The sequence below is a fragment of the Emys orbicularis genome, chromosome 3 (genome assembly GCF_028017835.1).
Source record: "Emys orbicularis isolate rEmyOrb1 chromosome 3, rEmyOrb1.hap1, whole genome shotgun sequence".
Classification (NCBI taxonomy): Eukaryota; Metazoa; Chordata; order Testudines; family Emydidae; genus Emys; species Emys orbicularis.
The window spans coordinates 203185767-203207140 of NC_088685.1; the positions used below are offsets into that span (position 1 = coordinate 203185767).

At 46.8% G+C, this 21374-nt stretch overlaps 1 protein-coding gene across 1 annotated transcript in view; it reads right to left on the reverse strand.

Annotated features, from left to right (window-relative positions):
• MACROD2 (mono-ADP ribosylhydrolase 2) overlaps positions 1-21374 on the reverse strand; it is a 1323621-nt gene that overhangs the window by 91786 nt on the left and 1210461 nt on the right. The window contains exon 9 of the mRNA XM_065401494.1: positions 13397-13478. Coding sequence (XP_065257566.1) covers positions 13397-13478 — 82 coding nt within the window. The remainder of the gene's footprint in view (positions 1-13396; positions 13479-21374) is intronic.

Consider the following 21374-nt stretch of genomic DNA (forward strand, 5'->3'; position numbering starts at 1 on the left):
ACCTCATCTCTCCACTGAGACAATGCAGCTGGGTAGACTACCAGGTACTGGGAAAAGATCATTCTCTCTGGCAGGAACCCCAGCTTTGGAACTCCTGGCCAGAAGAGATCAGACTGAGCCTATGCTTGACTGTTTTCAGATCAAGGTGTAAAACAATATTTTCAATACAGCCTTCCCCAGATTGAACGCTTTTAAGAAAAAAAGGCCTTTAAACAAAAAGTCACATTCCCCTGCTTCAAAGGAAGAGAAAGAGGGAAGAGTTTTTAGGTCTGGGCTTTTGTGTTCCTAAATTTGGAGCAGTAATAGGATACCACAGTGACAGGTGCTATTTGAAATACCCCTTCTCATGCGGAGCAAGTTTGATCAAATTTTGCTTTGGCTGTTTTTATTATGAAGACATTTCTACTGATATGTGCAGTATATCTAAACCTCACTGCAGCATCAGTGCAGTTTCTCTTCGTGGGTTGCCTAGCTACGTAGCCTCACAACACAGGAGTCACACTGAATGTAAAATGTGTTTGCAACTTTTGAGACCATATGAAATGGAAATCCTTAGTACCCAATTGCTAAGACATCAGATACTTTTCTTTATGCCACCTCAGAGATGGCTTCTTTTATGTACCGCAATACTTGATGTGCAGTAGAATATACATACACTGCAGCAAGAGTCTAGCCTACTCACACAGAATGCGTAATAGCTTCTACTCCAATTGCAAATAAACTGAACCAAATTGTTTCACTCCAATAAAACAGCCATGCTCAAGATTGGGGATTCGATTTTACAGATGCTGACACCATCCATATGAAGAACTGAGTGACTAATGAGTTCAAAATGCATCAGTTTAGAGAGGAAATCGGTTTCAGCTCCACAGACCTCTCTTGCCCTCCCCTCCTCCCCCACCAAACAATGAAGTGATTGAGTTTTACTTACATGGATACTCACTCAAGTTAATTTCAAGTTCACCTGCAGGCTGGAATTTTCACACCAGAAATAATATGTTTTGTGTGGGGTGGCCCACTGTTTGACACAACAGGGGTGAGGTTTCTTAAAAACACTCAACAGTGGCCTGGCACAGAGGCAACTCAATGAGTCAGACAAGATTTTAACCGCAGTCTTTGCAACCAGGATCATTCAAGCACATGAAGCTACTTTTTGTTAGTGAGTGGTGATGACGGAATATTGCTGAGCAGTAAATGCAAGGCACTTGGAATGTTTTATGGGGGATGGGACACTGCTCGATGAAGCAGAGAGAAAGGATCGTTATAACAGGATGGCAGACCATAAGGTCTTGTCTACATGGGGACGTTACAGCAGTGTAACTTGAGTTTACAGCGCCTTGCATTCCCACACAACCTTTTAAAGTGAGGTATTTTGCATTTTAGGCCACAGTAAGCGATCCCCCAGGGAACAGGAGTAACTGCCCATCACAATGAGCTTGTTCCCTTTAGGATTTCTGCTTCTGTCAGACCTCCCATTGTTATCCTCCACTGTAAAGCTTCACTCCTGCATCAGCTTGTCTGTGTATCTGTTCTCTCCACAGCTCCGGGGCAGGGGTGAAAGTAACTTAAAGGACTTACTGGTACGCAGGGCGGCTGGGCTCCTGGGCAAGGTAGGGGGGGCGGCTCTGGGCCCCTGGAAGGGGCGGAGCCTTGGGTGAAGGGGCGGGGCTGGGGCAAACTCCCCCAGCCAGTCCTTCAGCGCTGCCTGGCCCGTGCTGCCCTGGGCTCTGGTGGCAATTTAAAGACCCGGGGCTCTGGCCGCTGCGGGCAGCTTCCCCTTTTGCACCCCCCTGGTCAGCGGCCCGTACCAGCGGCCACTTTCTTACCGGTACGCCGTGCTGGCCTGTACCAACTTACTTTCGCCTCTGTCCAGGGGTCACCTTGACAAAATGTAACCTCTCCATTGAAATGCAAACACTCAGCCTCAAGTGCTTTCTTTGATACGAGGTAGTGGTGAGTTCACGTACCATTATGGCAGCCATGCACCCCCACCCACCAAGCTGCTGTGTGGACTGGACTGCACTCTTTGGAAAGATGTATGTCCTGTCCCATCTTGAGAAGAGTCACTGGAATGCAGACATCTACAGGACATCGTCTGAGCAAATGAAGAAAAGGGGGCATTACCAGAGCTGCTACCAGGGTTGAGTGAAAGCAAAGGAGCCCTGGGAGGAGTAATTGAAGGCACAGGACCAGAACAAGACCCTCAATAATGCTCCCATTATCTTACCCAGAACATGACAAACTGGACTTCATTTTTGCAAATGATGCTACTACTGCACCCAAGAATGATATGAGAATGAGTTTTCCATAAAGCACTCCAGACAACATGGCAAGTACCCTTGGCACCACATAAGGGATCCCACCAGGAGGAGATTTTTCTAGAAAGCAAGAACTGTATGATCTAGCAGTCTCAGAGGTTACACAAGAATCCCATGCAAACAACCAGATAAACTGCTGTGGAAGAGAGCACTACCAGCAACCAGCCTGAAAATGCTGCAGTGTAGTGCTCTGATATTATGTGAAATACAATGTATAGGGGGATTTCCGAGTGCTGGTTGTTCACCATTGTTAACTAATATACGCTAGCTAACATATATATCATATTAATAATATGTATTATCCACCCTATGTATATGTGGTGGATGATACATGCAAACATATATATAGGGTGAATAATATATACATACGTATTAAGCAACAATAACATTAAGCACAAATATTGTAACAGTGATATACCCTAAACTGGCTTATACCATAATCCTGTTCATTTATGCCAAGTATCCCATAACTCCTTGCATCTGCTGAAATAAGCATTTGGCTTAAGCAGATAGAAAACTTATCGCAACCAAGATACATTTGGTTTTATGTCTTAGTACAAGCTAGGAAAGTCCCTTTGTGGACCAGTACCTGGAATGCTAGTATCCAAAACAAAGATAAGGAAGGAACAGAACGCGTTAGGGAACTGGAACAAACTGATCGGCTGGATGTTAGTGATGTGTAAAGAGATATGTAACTTGTAAAATCATCATCTAAATAATAGCAGCTGAAATGTGAATTTTGGGAGCACACCTGCTATGTACAGTGAATGCAACTGTGCTGCATGACACAGCTTCCCCGTGATTGTATCATATACATTTTCCATACTATGTCATTATTGGCTTACAGCAATAAACCTGACTGACATTGGGTTTTGGCCTCTTGAACATATTTCATAACAAATCAAAAGGTGGACAAGCAATTGACTATCCAGTTCATCAACAACCACCATGCTGGGCAAAGCTAGAAGACTCTCTCCATTTGATTGACTTTTAATGCCTTTCCACCACAATGTGCTGAAAATGGCATCCATGCCGGAGATTTAAAGCTATAAAACTTTATTTCCCTGCAGTATCATATCCCACAACCACTGACCACATTTGCTACCTCCAAACCCTGCTTCCCACTTTGCTTCCTGCTCGCTCGCTCCCCACTACCCCATCCCTTGCCAACCTCCTGCCCCTTACTCATGATGCTGATGTAACCCACACACCTCCTGGGTGTGGTGTTCTGTCCCATCTGCGAGGAGAGGAAGAGGAAGAGAAGGAGAAGAGGAAGAGGAAGGGGGGGGAAGAGACAGAGACAGTGCTCGTGCTCTACAGCCTTAGCTAAGAGGCAGTTAGCTTTTAGCTCATGCAGTAGACGCTCATGCACTAAGCTCCAGAGGTCCCTGGTTCGATCCTGCCTGACGACAACCGAGGTCTGTCGGCGTTACACCAGCACCAAGGAGTTTAAAATAAATCAAACGTACTGCATGGCAGTCCTGTGTATGGTAGGAACAGATAAAGAAAAAGGCAATAGAAAAAATTGACTTACTCTTTTATAAAGCCCCCATCTTTTAGCTAACTTGAGATTTGAAGAGGTAAGTTGCCCCAAACAGGCTTTACAGACATTTCAAAATGCATATATTTGTAGCCTAGGCATTCCTGGCTACCTGAAACAATTATTGAACAATACTCTTTTTGTGTGTTTCAGTACACTTTATGCTGATCTGTGGGTGTCATAAAAGAAAACTTAAGGCAAGGATAGTGCTCTATTTTGGCATGCACATTGCATGGCACTGCTGCTCTCTTGGGACTGCTCATTCAGCTACCATTTCCCTTCCATTTCTGCACCAGCTGTGGCAACAGCATCCTGGTAAAGAGCGGTGCTTCCTATCTTCCCTTCTGTGTCTCCTGCAAGCTTGCCTCAGGGTAACATCCTCCAATGTAAGGACAGCCTGCAGAAGAGCACATGCAATAGCTAATCTGTCCCCGACTGATACAGACTAACACGGCTACCACTCTGAAACCTGTCCCCGACTGTCCTCCATCCAAACAAGCCCCCCCACACTTAAAACCTAAAGGTCTACACCCAACCATTCCACATATCCCATTCACCTAAAACCACCACAGCCCCCCCCCTGCACCCACCACACAACCCCCCACCATCTAAAGCAGCCAATATCACCCTCAGACCAACATTTTCATAAGGTTCTTATACAAGAGGGTTGTAATTTTCAAAATGTCTTAACCTCTCAAAGCAAGCCCCAGAGTGCAAAGAGAAGATGGAAATAGCATTTCAATTTGTGAGAAAAGCAACGGTTTATTGTTGCTGGAATGGGGACAATAATTGTTTGTGCTTTTTCTGATTTCCCTTGGAACTTGCAATGCCTCTGTCCATGCACACGGGGGGCTTATAAGTCACTGAGAGGCTGACTAAACTCCAAAGGGAAAAAAAGATGATAACAGAGGAAATGTTCCAGGACCTAGTGACTGCATCCCAAGGGAAGTCCACAAAGGCAGAAATGTAGAAGGATGGTTTCCCAGAGCACTCAGAAAGGCTCAAAATGGAGCACGTGACCCAGGAAAGGGACTTGAGGACAGGGCCAGCTCTGGCTTTTTTGCCGCCCCAGACAAAAAAGCCTCCTGCCGCCCCCCGGCGGGGAGCACGGCAGGGGAGGGCGCCGAGCCCGGCCGTGGCCCAGCTCTCCCCGGCCGGCCGGAGCGCCACGGGGAGGGCGGCAAGCCCGGCCGGGGCCCCGCTCTTCCCGACCGGCCGGAGCGCTGGGAGGAGGGTCGGCGAGCCCGGCCGCGGGCCCGCTCTCCCTGGCGGCCGGAGCGCCAGGGAGAGGGTGGCGAGCCAGGCCGGGGCCCCGCTCTCACCGACTGGCCGGAGCGCCGCGAGGAGGGTGGAGAGCCCGGAGCGCCGGGGGAGGGCGGCCCCGCTCTCCCCGGCCGGCCGGAGCGCCGGGGGAGGGGAGGGCGGCGAGCCCAGTTGCGGCCCGGCTCTCGGGTCTGAGCACTGCCCCCCTCCAGGTGCCGCCCCAAGCACATGCTCGGTAGGCCGGTGCCTGGAGCCGGCCCTGCTTGAGGAAGACAATGCCAAGGCAAATAGCTGTGATGGAGCACCATTTGTTATGAAGGTCAAGCGCAGCATCCCATGCCAGCACTGTTCTGCAAACGATGGGAAACAAACCATACTGGGACTACCATTTCAATCAACCGAATAGGCAAGTAGTCTTCTGCATCCTGAAATTCCGCAGCCACTGCTGGTCATCCCAATGCTGCCTCACTATCCTGTCCCACCAGTCAGTGCTAGTTGATCAAATCCAGAAGTGGCACTCCACCAAGTGAAGCTGCTCCAGATAAACGCCCTGCAGAACTAACTGCTCCATTTCTTCCTCCTGCTCCTCCTCCACCTGTTGCCGTATTGCTGCGGCATCTGAAGCTGCTGACTCAAATCCATCTGTCAGTGCAACTGCATTATCCAGTTTGTATTAATGACTGTCAGGATTGCAGCACTCAGCAGTGTGCCCTCCATGCTGCCTGACAGCAGTTTGAAAATGGCACTGGCAAAATGATGGGATTCCAAGAGAGACATCGTGGGTGTTTTCTAATTTGACCCCCAATCCCAGAATTTCTGTAGGTTCCGATAGTTTTATGCTGTGTTTCCCAGTAGAAGTTATAAAAGCATATTTATCAATAAAAATCAATGGATAGAAAACTGAACAAGGATTCTCTCAGAAGGAACAATGAATTCCAGCTAAGCAATACAAATATTGGGCCCTTTACCGTAACATTTAGTCATGTGACTGGTCCACTGAAATCAATGGTGTAAGTAAGAACTATGTGCATGAACAAGAGTTGCAGGATAGGATTCCTGATTTGCTGGAAGCCATGTGGCAATACATTGTATCTGTACATTCTTGCGGACTAACAGCTGAGGGGATTTTACAACATATCTGGACTGAAAATGTCAGAGCTGTTTTACTCCATAGGAAGATATGAAACAGAAAGAAAGACTTGGCTGTTTCTCTTCCCTTTTAAGTTAAGACTAAGCTATTGCTCTAGGCACAGAGGAATGTCTTCCTGCAGCACATTTTTCTACGCTCATCCTATTTTTTTCCTGCTTACATTTTAGAAGTTTATCATCAAAAGAACAAAACGTTCACCAGAAAAAACTGTTCATAGAAAAAAACAGTATTTTTCTGTGTCAGTGACCATGAACCATTATGAGTGGGCTCTGGGCCTGATCAAAGCCTACGTAAGCCTCCCATTGACTTCAGTGGACTTTGCATCAAGCCCTGACCCACTGACTACAGTAATTCTAATTCAGAAATGCTTAGATTATAACAATGAGGACCAAACAACTACATTCATACACAAGAGTAAATTATGAATTATCCATAGATTCATATTACCATAGAGGTCTGCTTTTCCTCCTATAGATATGTACACTTTACAAATGACTAGGCTTTTGGCACTTGGTGCAGGATAAGTAGCATTACTCAACTAATTTTTCAGGCACTCTATTTGCAAAATATGCTTAATATTATGTCCCAGTAATGGAACTATTTCCCTATATCTATATTCCACTTACTGAAACGCACTGAGGTGTAACTCTAGCTTCATATCATTATCTCTTGACTAGCTCAAGTATTTGGATGTCTTTTTGGATTTATTAATGCAGCAAGTTTAAAGTAATAACTATTTCTGTAGATAAAATCAGGAAGGTATTGCTTTTCTAAGTAACCTGGTCCACACATGTTGAAGTGGAAACCTTTCTTAGAATTTCTGAACACTAGGTTCACATCTGAAATCTCAACAACTTTTCTCTCAGTTTAAAGAAGCACCCCAGTGAATACTAAGATAGAGCACTATCAGTTGAAATACATGGCAAACCAGGAACACTGCTACTTTAAAAAAAATCTTTTTCTTTGCTTTAAGAATATACGGAATATAAAAAAACATAGTATAGTTTATGAATCCCTCCAGAATATAATCTAAATGTCAGAAAGTTATTGCCAGAGGCAGTGACTGTAGCAAGCTCCCTGTCATGGAACCATATTAACAAAGTCCATTGTGCAAGAAACTGGTCTTCCAGAGATATGGGACACCTTTAAAGTCAAGGCATCTGCACAATAATTGTCAGTGTCTTTATATGTAAATCACAGTGAAAGACAAGCCACATGAAGATAGCTCACAAAAGAGCAAAAAAAGAATAATTCAGGAAATGGGACCATTATTCAGGGGTATTTTTTATTTCTTTTTCTTTTTAAATTAAAGTGAATTTAATGCTGGTGAAAATTGCTGGGTTGACATCCCTGGCAAAGAAAGTGTTTACTGTATCCACAAGACAGGCCTGGCATAGGCAACAACATCGCAACTGCCCTACCACTGTGCCTCAGTCCTGATTGGAATGAGAATGTGGATCACTTTTCAAACCCATTCAGTCCTTATGTCTCTTCTGAGATTGCCAACAGAAGTGCCAATTAGTGTCCATGGATGTCCAACAAATATTAAATTGACATTTTCTATTATGTCTTTCCCAAAAAACTCAATAGTCTTGTAATGACGTTTTACTCACAGAAAAGATTAATTTTAATCAACTTTAGGTAAGGTAGTAAGCCACATGGAAACAAATTTAAGGCATGCTTTTCTACTCCCTGCACCTCGTATAGTCATTTACACATGGGCAAAGTGAACACAAGAATGTAAAAATCTACCATTCTGATTGGGCAGCATTTTACACCTCTACAAAGATGTAACTGGGCACTATTTCAGGTACATTTATCTGTGTGGGGTTAGTTGTATGGGGATGAAGGAGACTTTTGTGTTTTATAGGGTGTTCAGTTCCACTGGCTGTTTCATTTGGTTTTATAATTGGTGTCATGGGGGTCTAGAGTTCTTGGATAGGCATCCCTTTTTATTATTGTAGAAAGCCAAATAAATAAATATGAATAAATATGTAAATAAGGTGCAAGGGAGTGGAGAATCAGGCCAAACGGAGTTCTGTTGTTGCAGAGCTGGTATAGGTTAAGTCAGAACCCAGCCCTTCATTTGAGATATTTTGTTTAAGAATGATTGGTGAAGTTTGCCATGTAGATTCTATGATCCTATGTTCCACAACATGATGTTACTTAGAAGGACGCCAATATCGTTTCAATGTTTAATCATTAGAGACTGAGATGGAAGGTGTAATGTAGAGATGAGTCCAACACAACACCCAGGATACAAACTCCACCAAAGGTTTTGGAGTTCAGACCCAGATCCAAATTTTCTGTCTCTGGCCCACCTACAGTAGCAAGGCTAGAATCCTCCCATGGAAGTCTATATGGGTGGGCACTTGCATCTCCTTTTTCAGTCTTCTGTCACTCTTCATCTCACAATGGGTAATGTAGACCCCAATCATAGTAAACAAATCACGACTATCACAATTCAACACTTGTTGACTGGGTCAGCAAGATATTGGTAGTTACTTACATGTCTTTTGCCAGTATAAATGCGCTTCATGATTTTTTAAAAATCCATATTTAGGGTCAAGCCACCATGGTCCATACTTATCTGTAACCCTGCAGGGGCAAAGACCCTCTGTGCACAGATTTCCCCCCTTCAGCATGCAAGGGGGAAATCACAACTTCTGCAGCCCCCTACTTTTTATCTTCTCCCCATTATTATTTGGCTTGGTCGGGTTGCTCCTCCCTTCTTGCAAATCTTTTAGATCCTGTTAAATGTTTTAGTATTCCTGTATTTATTTTAATAATTTGCTCTGATGACGGCCCCCAAAATTTCTATAGTTCATATTCTAAGGGCTGCAAAGGTTCCCACAGAAGGGAACTTTGCTTCAGCCTGACAAATCCTCAGGATAGTCAGGCTGTTTTAATGGCTGCACATCTGCTTCATGGTCAAATTTCCTAGACGGGTTAGAGAGCTAACCATATTCCCTCCACTATGACCTTTCTAGGCTCTCTGTGAATCCTGATTCCCCTTCCCCTCTACCTCCAGTGAGACCTGAAGGCTAATAAGCTTGGGGGGAGGGGGGGGTGTCAAAATAACTCACAGCTGCCATCACAGGGGAAGCTACAGAGGGGTCAGCAGCTGCAGGGGTTCATTGTACTCCTCAAAAGACACTTGTGGAGGTGTCATGGTGGATTCAGTTGCACCCTTCCACAGCAGGTCTCTTCTCTCTCTTTCTCTCAGCCTGGTAGTTAGCTAGGGAGATCCCTCCTGAAGAAATGTTAAAACAGGCACTCTTTCCACTGCTACTGGCTGGCGACCCCACCGCTACGTACGACAGTGGAGGGAGTGGTGTTATTGACTCTGTTTCTAGGGGTAAGGCACAGAGCTATCGGGAATGGAATCGCTCAGTGGCTGCTGCAGTGTGGTCAGTGTCCATACTCAGGCTCTGCTTACTTCTCTGCACATGTACAACTCGGCTGGGTCAGCGATCTGTGGGTAGGAAACTGAGGCACAGAGAGACTAATGGCCAGTTTTTAAAGGTATTTAGGCACCTCACTCTCATTGATTTCATTGGGAACCAGGCACCTAAATACCTCTAAAAATCTGACCCTAAGTGACTTACCCAAGGCACACAGGCTGGCTGTGGCAGAGCAGGGAATTGAATCCAAGTCTCCTAAGTCCCAGGCTAATGCCCTAACCTCTGGGCAATCCTTCATCTCTTGCTAGGGCCAACATTTTCAAAACTGATCGATGATTTTGGGTGCCGAACTTGAGACACTTTAAAGCGCCTCCTTTACAGAAGGTAGATACGCTGCTCTTTCTGAAAATCACCCCTGCCCCCCTTTAAGGCATCTCAAGCTGGGGACCCCAAAACTGAAGCACTCGGAATCACCAGTCACTTTTGAAAAATCTTGGTCTATCTGAAGCTCCTTTTAAAAATGGGCCCGGAGGTCTTCTGAAAATCTGTCCCCACTTGTGAGTGCTGAGTGTGAAAATCTGGCCCCCTGTGGAAGGCACCTTGCACAGGTGCTGAGCTTCACCTTTGCCTGTCCACACCTCTTCCAGCAGTGCTCAGCCACCTGCAGCACTGAACCTTTGGGGGGGGTCTTCCCCCGCTTCAGTTTACTTTCCACAATAAGCTCATAAACACCTTCCCATGCACCTAAGGAATTCAAGTCCATGTACAGCAAATAATCAATTTAATGTGTCAAAAGGACAATAAAAGCCACTGCACCCCAACTAGAGCCACCCAAACGGAAACCCCTTTCTGTTCCAAAAGAATGAGTGCCATATGGACCTTGCAGCAGGGGCAACGCATGGGGGGAGGGCACGTAGGGTCATGCCTCCCCCCCCCCGATTTCTCAGGCCGCCTCTCACTGGGATGCCCAGCAGCAAGGGGCTCCGGCAGCACTCACCGTGTGTCCATGCAGCGTGGGGAGGGAGGAAGCAGCAGGACGTCTGGCTGTGGGCTGAGCTCTCCACTCCCGCCCCCTATATGGAGCTGCTTCTCCTTCCCTGCTGCTGGAGTCCTAGCGCTTCCTGGTGCCCGTTTTGCAGACGGCCCACTGAGGTGAGTCAGGGGAGCATCTTCAAGATCGGGGACAGGGGCTGCGACGTGGTGCTCAGCGCCAGGCAGCTCAGGTGGAGCCCCATCCAGCCTGGAAGCCCTGGGGATGAGTGAGGGGAGCAGTCTGGGGGGAGGCAGTGGGAAAGAGGGGGTGGACCCTCCTGCTGCTGCTTCTGCTGCTGGGGGTGCATTGCAGCAGCCTCCAATGTGCCTATCAGGGAGAAGGCAGTTTGGGGGTGTCACGTTCCCCCCCCCCTCCAACAAAAAGTGACTGATAATTCTCCAACCTCCTTGCTAACGGAGATGACCCAGCCCCAAGCACCATCGCCACCTACCCTGATGGGGCACGAGGGAGACTGTACATCCCAACTGTGTTGCCCCTTTTGTTGGTCTTGTTTTGAACACTTGCTAAATGGATTGTGGATAGTTCAGGCAGGGAGGGACGCCTGCAAGCTCTGCAAGGGGCTGGCCAGCCACAGGCCAGGGAGCAGGAGGAGGTAGTTGCTACTGTATGTTGTCTACATATGTATCAATTTTCGGGGGGGAGGCAGAGGCAATGTGTGTGACGGTTACATGCCCCCACAGAACCTTTCAATTGCATGCCCCCCGCAATCCACAGTTACCTGTCACCTCTGCCTTGCAGTATGCTCAGGAAGTCAACAAAGTCAGGCTGTGTCAGATCAAGGTGGAAGCAAATTCCATTCCCTTTCTCCTCTGAGGATGGGGCCCTGAAGTTCTCTCTTAGATACCTAGGCTCTGTGAGGAGGGGTAGTGGTTTGCTCAATATCACAGCCAGCAACAGAACACAGATCTCCTGAGACCAAATCCACTCTCCTATCCACTGGGCAACACTGCCAAAGAGTAACACACTGAATGAATTAGAAGCTAATGCAGTCTTTGGAGCGCATGCATAATATACTCCAGACACAATATATTGCTAAGTAAGTGGATAGCCACAGTCTGTGCTAGCTGAAGTACTCAGGGCAGGGCCGGCTCCAGGCACCAGGCAACCAAGCACATGCTTGGGGCGGCACCTGGTAAGGGGCGGCCAATCTTGGGGTTTCGGGGGGGCTCCGGTGGCGCGGCGCTGGGGGGGGTTCCCGCAGCGCAGTGCTGGGGGGGGGGCGGCATGGGACGCGGCGCTGGGGGGAGGGGGTTCCGACGGCGCGGCGCTCGGTGGGGGGATGGGCTGGGAGGCGGCGCTTTTTTTTGCTGCTTGGGGCAGCAAAAAAGTTAGAGCCGGCCCTGACTCAGGGGGTCTTCAATTGTAGCCTCCCTGAGAGATCACTGCAATAATTGAATCAGGAGGTGACAGAAGCATCTACAAGAATAGTGAGATCAAGCAGAAAGGTCACAATTTCCTTGACACAAGCCCAGATAGGGGGAAAAAAACACTTTTGGCCACTGTGACTTTCTGGATAGCCAAAAAGCCGCTAAGATCCTCATTAGCCACCTGCGGCCTGATTCTCATTTACACTTTACATCAACCTGGCAGTGTAAAGGGGTCTTATAGTGGGTGCACATGTAATTCAGGAGGACCAGGCTGCTAGAATCTGAACGCTAAGCATAGGCAAGAACATCCCTCAGAAGAAGCAATGCAACAGAAAGGACAAAGCACTGTACAAGCAATAAAAAGAAAAAAAGCAAGGCAGGGTTGAAAAATAAAACAAATACAAATCCCTAACGATACACACAATAAAAATAAATCAGTTACTCTGAGTTGTTATTTTTTTCATTTACTATCCATTAGGTTTTCTTACATTCCAAAGAGGAGACTTCCATGTGAGACAGAAGACAAATTACTAACATTCCCTAAGTGCTCCAGAGAGCTGCCTTTCCTCTGATTCATTTTTGTACAGGGACAGCTCAAACTTTAAGTTCTCATTCAGGTTTTAGCTCCTGTGATATTTTTTCAGTCACAATGAAATCGTAGCAGCATCATTAATGAAGAGAAAACATGGACAAAGCACATGTAAAAGCCATAACCACAGACAGCCTTATTCTTCCCTCACTTATGGAGATATACCTATCAAATCTCATAGAGCTGGAAGGGACCTTGAAAGGTCATCGAGTCCAGCCCCCTGCCTTCACTAGCAGGACCAAGTACTGATTTTGCCCCAGATCCCTAAGTGGCCCCCTCAAGGACTGAACGCACAACCATGGGTTTAAGGAGGCCAATGCTCAAACCACTGAGCTATCCCTCCCCTCTTACATTAATGTAAATAATTTCCTTCTTGAAGTCAGTGTTCGGGGCTATAAAACTAGTTTTAATGACTGGAGACAGAAACCGCAGAGATGTGGAAACAACCAATTCTCAATATCACAAAGTTAGGCTCCTGTCGTACAAACACATTTTTGCATGTTCTAATCTTTGCTACTAGGAGTAGTTCCACTGATTTCAAAAGTCAAGCACATGCATAAGTATTTGCAGGGTTGGAGCCTTGATATGTAGTTGATCTTGAAAGAAAGTTAACGTTTTAGTTTTTGCTGTGGCATGGCAAGAAGATGCCAACTGCTGTCTTTTTACTGCCCAATTTATGAAAGTCAGAAGGCAACTAATGACTGCACATACCTGTGGGGAAATATTCGCTCATTTTCTTCTTGAAAATTTTGTAGTCAACCTCCAAAAAGACGCAGAAGATGACACGATCCATCTGTAAGAAACAATTATTCACAGTGAAACTAGAATAATAATAAATGTTAAGAATAATATTTAACAGCACAGAAATGTTTGAACTGACATTTTGTATGCCAGCTAAGTGGGAAAACATTGTGTTTTGTGTTTACTGTATGAGCTGTATTGTAATATTCAAAACACCATTTTTTAACTGCAGTTCACTACTGTGTTCTTTGTTAAATGCCTATTGTTTATGCAAACCACCTCTGAGCATGGTATAAATGTGCTCTGGTATTCCAGCTGGAAGAGTCACACAAGGGGTGTCTAGCAGGAGTATAATAGAATAAATGGGTAAGCAAAGAGCTCTTTATTCAATCTTTGCCCAACAAACATATTTGCAAAACTGTTTAGCATTTTAGAATGGCTTGAAAAGCTTTCGTGTGGTTTTAATTTACATGAAACTATTTACTCTCTATATAATATAGCCAGAAATGCAACAAAAACAAAAGCTGTTTACAGAATGAGCAGCACACAGGGTAAATAAAACATTTAATATGCCATATAGTCAGTGAGGCCAAGCATATAAATGGCACCATAACACATAATGTGTGCAGCACCCGCCACCTTTTAAAAATAAATTGCCTGCGAGATCATTATATGTGAAAAGGTTTCTCTTAAAACAGGAGAGAGAGAGAGAGAGCAACAACTAAAGACTGAAAAATTGCAGGAGGCTCAATTCAACCCTTGCTTATGTTTGTACCAGTCAGCGTGACCCAAGGCACAGAGCCCCAGCAGCAGAAAGATCACCTACAACAGGGATGCAACACATGTACCCAACACATGTCCAGCCTGCACCTAGCCAGCATTTCCGCAAAAGCAAGTGTTGCTAGCCAGAAAGATCAGAGCAATGAGGATCCAGCCTCTATGCTGACAAGTCCCCTATGGAGACCTCACCACAGTTTAAAGCTGCCCTCCTCCTCCCCCTCTGACAGGTGCACACACTGCCTTCCCCGATGGTGAATGGGGAGCTAGAGCCATTGTGCAGCTCAGGAACAACAAAGAACTGTCAACATGAAAAAACTCCTCCTAATCCTTACTAGAAAATCTTGGCCTTTCAGAAAAGCAGCTTCTTGGTAGACCTTAAGGGCCAGCTCCTGTCCTCAAATACTCATAGACAACTCTCCTATCTCAGTGCAGAGAAATCCACCTTTCATTCCTCCACGTAGAGCAAAATCTATTTACCCTGGAGTGAAAGTGCCAAAAAAATGATGGAAGACCATTATGCTGGACAGTGGTAATGGCTACCGGTGAGTGAATCTTTGCATCAAAGAGAATCACAGCCCTTATTCAAGTCAATGTGCAAACCACTCGTAGGCTCAACGGAAGGCGCAATGAAGCCCCTTTAAGTAGTGAGACAGCTGGAAACGGGTGGCTAGCAACCAAGGCCCTTGGCTGCATGGAGAGGCCTGATCAGAGCTAACCTAGGTAGATTAGCATGGATTTCCCTGATGGAAAGCACAGGGCTAGGACGCTGGTTTTGTAGGCTGCGCATGTTAGAGTCAAAAGCCTGGAGAAACCTGTGAGCGGACTCTGACAGGAAGCAGAGAGTCAGAGCTTCTTGAGCACAGTGTGTGCTGGGGAGGCACAATAGAGCATTTCTGAGCAAGGAAATTGCCTGCTATTGTTTGTTTCTATTGTATTCAGAGAAACAGGACTTGGTGCACACGCTTTGTAAATAAACAAGATTACACCAGAGAAATACTTGATTCGTATCATCAGTTTCTCCTAATGGAAACAATCCTGAAGGGACTGAATATTAGCTAACTGCTTAGGTCAAAGGGGCAATGATGCAATGTTTTAGAATGGAAGGCCCCAATCCAGCAAACATTTACATAGGTGCTTTGCTTTATCCATGGGAGTAGTTCCACTGAAGTTAATGGGGCTACTCACAAGTGCAAAGTGAAGGGGGTGTGTTTGCAGGATCGGTGCTTTACGCTTCATTTCCTTAATTTATATTGATTGTAAAAGTTGATTTCCCCAGTGATCGTCAGGTTAGTCTACATCATCATATTCGACCTTCACCTCCTGGGCTTATTGGACCGGGTACTCAGGTCATACCCATCACTATAGTATCCAAGGGTGGTGATAGTCAGTCTAACAAGGCCCTGCGTCTACAAGCACTTATCAATCAGAGAATTAATTTTAGTCATGCACACAGAAGTCTATGGTGGTCTCCGTGTGTCTAGTCTGTTATACAATCCACATACACTCACAATATTTTATTTTAATTTGGCTTTATTATATGCTCGCTCTCTATTTTTTTTTTCTGCACACAGTTGACACCCTTAAAATATTCCATGAACTTGAAGGATTCTAGTGTTTCTAATGTAATGCTCTCAAAATAAGGCATCTCTCTGGAAATGGCAGTATCTTTCAAACTGGTGGAACGTTTCCAGTGTCCTCACTGTACATACTCTATTTATAAACCTGTTCAATTTCTTCTCAGTGTGTGAAAAAAAGTGTCCTGTTTTTAAGTATGCATAAAAATGCTGTGATGACAGCTCAAATCCTGTGTTTATCTGATTGAATGGCATGTGTTGGCAGATAGTAAATCTGAAATTAAACCAAATTCTAGCATCCTGCCAGTCACTGAATATTTGAGCTGACATACCCAGCTAAAATAATTTGAAATTAGCTCTGGAAAGTAACCCTTGTCCTCACCACTTCCATTCCAACCACATCAAGTAAAGGTTTAATCCAGCATAAAATCACTTGGCTGCTGACTAACAAAAGCTCAGCAGGACTTTTGGGCCCTGCATTTGAGTTTGCTACTCCTTATTCTAAAGGGCAAATCTCCTCTCTTGTGACTGTGGAATGCCAACTTGATTAGATATTTCATGCTGCCCCTTCACTGAGGGAAGAGGAATAATATTGAGGGACTCTACTTGGTACGCTCAGGGAATCTCCAATGTCTTATTGCAGGTGCTAGCTCTTCCACAGCTGAATGAATACCACTCAGCTGAGGAAAGGGTTTAAAGGGGTTGCAACTTGAGGGTATTCAGGCTCATCCTTGATTGACAGCTCTGTTCTGAAGGCTCGTCTTGGATGCACCCTTCCCCTCTCAGAGCTTGATTAAATTCTGCTCCGTGCACCGCTGTGAATAGGTGGTTCAAAGAACCCCAAAGTTAGGGGCCCTGCATCACAGGAGGCAGGGAGTTAAATTGCATGAGTCGTTTGCTTAGCAGGCAGCTTTAAAGCTCCAGGCTGTGGAACATATTGATTTTTTTCCCTTGAGAACCTATGCTACTTGACAGGCACCATTTAAGGTTGAGAGGCCTACCTTTCTTCCGGTTTGGTTAGCTGCACCTGATGCATGATCTACAGCCTTCTAGGCCCTATGTTACTTAGAAGACCGAAGCTGTTTTACACTGGACTGAATCCTGAGCCAGACATTAAGACCAGGTACTTTATTAGAAGGACACAGTGAACTTAAAAATCACACTGAAAATGTTTAGCGGACTATGGCTACATATAACACCTAAGATGATCATAACTTGAAGCTGGTGAGGAGGAATACTGTATCCTATTGCTTTAGTTTTGTTTCCAATGTGAATTTGAAAGCACTTTGTGTCTAGTGAGTTTCACCGTCTGCTTGATGGTCACTGTCTCGTGAGCTTGCAATGATAACTTCTTTCTGATGCACTGCTCGGAGGAGAGCTCACGTGCATGCTCTTCCCTAGCCCCTGCAAGAAAGTGTTTAGCAGTAACACAGCTGCTGATGCCCAGCTTGGTGCTAAGCCAGGGATCTGTGTTTCCCTGGACTCCCACACAGGGCCAGGAAGAAGCAGGAGCCTGGGGCAGCCAGAACCCCCATCTTCCCTCTCCAGGACCTGCAATTGTCAGGTAGCAATAGGATCTGGGGTGGGCAGAAGGGTTCTTTACTTACCAGGCCTTTTCTGCAGGTCTAAGGAAGGCATTTGTTTAGGGTTGCCAACTTTGTAATATTTAAAAAACGGACACTCCAGCAGGAGCGAAACCTCCCCTTCCCCACCCCTTCCACCTGAAGACCTGCCTCACCCCAGCCCTGCTTCTTCCCCCAAGGCCCCATTCCTGCCCTGCCCCTTCCCCCTGAAGCCCCGCCCCCATTCGTTCCTCTTTCCCCCTCTCTCTGTCACTCACTGCTTTTCCCCTCACCCCCCTCCCAGTGTGGGTCAGGAGGGACTTGCCTGGAAAGCCGGGGCTGAGAGCTGCAGCCACCTGAAGCAGGTAGGAGGTAGCCCTGGCTGAGTAGGGGCTGGCATGAGTGATGACGCGGTGCCTCCCACCCGCAGTAACTGGACTTTGAGTGTCCCAGTCAGTAGATCTGACTGGTCACTGTCAGGTCGCCTTTTTGACTGGACTTTCCAGTCAAAAACTGGGCACCTGGCCACCTTACATTTATTTCACTCAGGTCTATTTATTAATCATGGCCTCTAGCCACAACATTATTTGTAACTGTCTCTGGTGGTATGGTGTCAGTCAACACCAGCATTAATCTGATATTTTCTTTGGGGTATTGCAGAATTGTACATGTATATCCAACCCCCTTTTCATGCACAGTTTTAAAGAGAGCGCTCTGTGCATTTTAGTGTCTATATTTAGTATTATTTATATTATGGTAGTGTCTTGAGGCTCAAACAAAATCAGGTCCCATTGTACACTGTACATACACTTAAAAATAATCCCTGCCCCAAAGAATTTACAGTCTTAATATACAAGCGACACAAAGGCTGAGAGAAAAGAAGGATTATTATCCCCATTTTACAGATGTGGAACTGAGATACAGAGTGTGACAAAGTTCCTCCTCTATCTTGGTGGGTCCTGCGCTTATTGGCGGATTTTCTTGCCTCAGAGATTCACCATGTGGGTTGGGGAACAGCCCAGAGACCTTCCCCTCTGGAAGAACCCACAGTCCAGGTCAATTGGGAGGTTTGGGGGGAACCCGGGCCTGCCCTCTACTCCGGGTTCCAGCCCAGGGCCCTGTGGACTGCAGCTGTCTATAGTGCCTCCTGTAACAGCTGCATGACAGCTACAACTCCCTGGACTACTTCCCCATGGCCTCCTCCAAACACCTTCCTTATTCTCACCACAGGACCTTCCTCCTGGTGTCTGATAACGCTTGTGCTCCTCAGTCCTCCAGCAGCACACCCTCTCACTGTCAGCTCCTTGCACCTCTTGCTCCCAGCTCCTCACACTCCCACCACAAACTGAAGTGAGCTCCTTTTAAAACCCAGGTGCCCTGATTAGCCTGCCTTAATTGATTCTAGCAGCTTCTTCTTAATTGGCTCCAGATGTCCTAATTAGCCTGCCTGCCTTAACTGGTTCTAGCAGGTTCCTGATTACTCTAGTGCAGCCCCTGCTCTGGTCACTCAGGGAACAGAAAACTACTCATCCAGTGACCAGTATATTTGTCCTCTACCAGACTCCTGTACCCCACTGGTCTGGGTCTGTCACATATCCCTCCCCCCTGCTCAACGCCAAGGGGTTGGGCAGCTTGGGACGCCAGACAGTGCACACGTGACAAGCCATCGGCGTTGCCATGACGGCTCCCTGCTCTGTGTTGCACACGGAACTGGAAAGGTTGGAGGGATAAGAACCATCTGGTCACCCTTGTGTTCTTCTCCTGGTTCCGCTGCATCCATTGAAGAGGGGCATGGTCGGTCACAAGGACAAATCTGCGCCCGACCAGGTAGTAGCGCAATGTTTCCATGGCCCATTTTATAGCGAGGCATTCTCTCTCCACCACTGCATATTTTTGTTCCCTTGGAAGGAGTTTCCAATTGAGGTATAGAATTGGGTGTTCCTCCTCCCCGATCATCTGTGATAGAACGGCCCCCAACCCTACTTCCGATGCATCCGTCTGCAGGATAGACTCCTTGGTGAAATCAGGGGCTATCAGTACGGGGTTACTGCAGAGGGCAGTCCGTAGGTCTGTGAATGCTTCCTCTGCTGCATCAGACCATCTCACCAGATCAGGTCCACGTTCTTTCACTAGGTCTGTCAGGGGGCTTGCCCTTGTGGCAAAGTGGGGGATAAATCGTCGGTAATACCCCACCACACCTAGGAATGCCCGGACTTGTTTCTTGCGACTTGGTCGGGGCCAATTTTGGATGGCCTCTAACTTGTTCACTTGGGGTTTTACCAGACTTTTTCCCACAATGTAGCCAAGATATTTGGCCTCCGTAAACCCTACAGTGCACTTGGCAGGGTTTGTTGTAAGGTCAGCTCGCCTGAAAGTATCGAGGACTGCCTCCACCTTCTCCAGGTGGGTTTCCCAGTCTGGGGTATGAATGACCACATCGTCCAAGTAGGCAGCAGCATAACTGTTATGCGGGCATAATAGCTTGTCCATGAGGCGCTGGAAGGTAGCTGGGGCCCCATGTAGTCCAAAAGGGAGGACAGTATATTGAAAAAGACCCTCTGGTGTAGAGAACGCAGTCTTTTCCTTTGCGTCTTCTGCAAGGGGAATCTGCCAGTACCCCTTTGTCAAGTCTAGGGTAGTCAAGTACCGGGCATTACCCAGACAGTCCACTAGCTCATCTATGCGAGGTATGGGGTACGCGTCAAACTGGGATACTTCGTTAGTCGCCGGAAGTCGTTGCGAAATCTTGTGGTGCCATCAGGTTTGGGCACCAGCACGATTGGGCTGGACCACTGACTGTGGGATTCTTCGATGATCCCCAACTCCAGCATTTTTTTTACTTCTGCTTTTATTTCCTCCCTTTTTGCCGCTGGCACCCGATAGGGCCTCATTGTTACTCTGGCCCCAGGGTTTGTGAGGATGTGGTGATATGTCTCGGTTGTTCGACCCGGTTTTGTCGAGAACACATCTTGGTTCCGGAAGATCATCTCAGACACCTCATTCTTCTGGTCTGGTGTTAAATCGGGAGACACTCTCACCTGTTTGGAAGGCTTGTTTTCCTGGGTTAGGTCTTTTTGGACCGTTGTGCATGCCCCTTGTGCATGCCAGGGTTTCAGAAGGTTAACGTGATAAATCTGTTCTTGTTTTCTGCGTCCTGGCTGCCGCACCTTGTAGGTTACTTCCCCCATGGGTTCAACCACCTCATAGGGCCCCTGCCATTGGGCCAGAAGCTTGCTTTCTGCCGTGGGTACCAACACCATAACCCGATCCCCTGGTTGGATCTGTCACACTTTTGCCTGGCGATTGTAATGGGTTCGCTGTGCCTCCTGTGCCTTCTCCAAATGTTCCCGTACAATAGGGGTAACCCGGGCTATCTGGTCTCGCATCTGCATTACATGCTCTATTATATTTCTCCCCTCATTGGGTTCCTCTTCCCAGATCTCTTTGGCGATATCCAGTATGCCACGGGGGTGACGCCCGTATAATAACTCGAAGGGGGAAAACCCAGTTGAGGCCTGAGGTAACTCCCGGATAGCGAACATAAGGTAGGGTAGTAGGGTGTCCCAATCCTTCCCGTCCCGACTTACCACATTCCTTATCATAGCCTTGAGGGTTCAATTAAACCTTTCTACCAACCCATCAGTCTGCGGATGGTAGACCGAAGTTCTCAGGGTATGTATATGGAGCAGCATACAGAGGTCCTTCATTAGCTTCGACATAAATGGGGTTCCTTGGTTGGTTAATATCTCCTTCGGTAGCCCCATTCAGGCAAAGATCCCCACCAGCTCTTTGGCTATAGTTTTAGAGGCCGTGTTCCGTAGGGGGACGGCTTCTGGGTAGCGAGTAGCATAGTCCAAAACAACAAGTATATATTGGTGGCCCCGAGCCGTCTTCTCCAGGGGTCCCACTAGGTCCATGGCTATTCGCTCGAAGGGGACCTCTATGATGGGAAGGGGTACTAAAGGTGCCCTCAAGTGGGGACGGGGACTGTGCAGCTGACACTCCGGGCAGGAGGCACAGTACTTCCACACT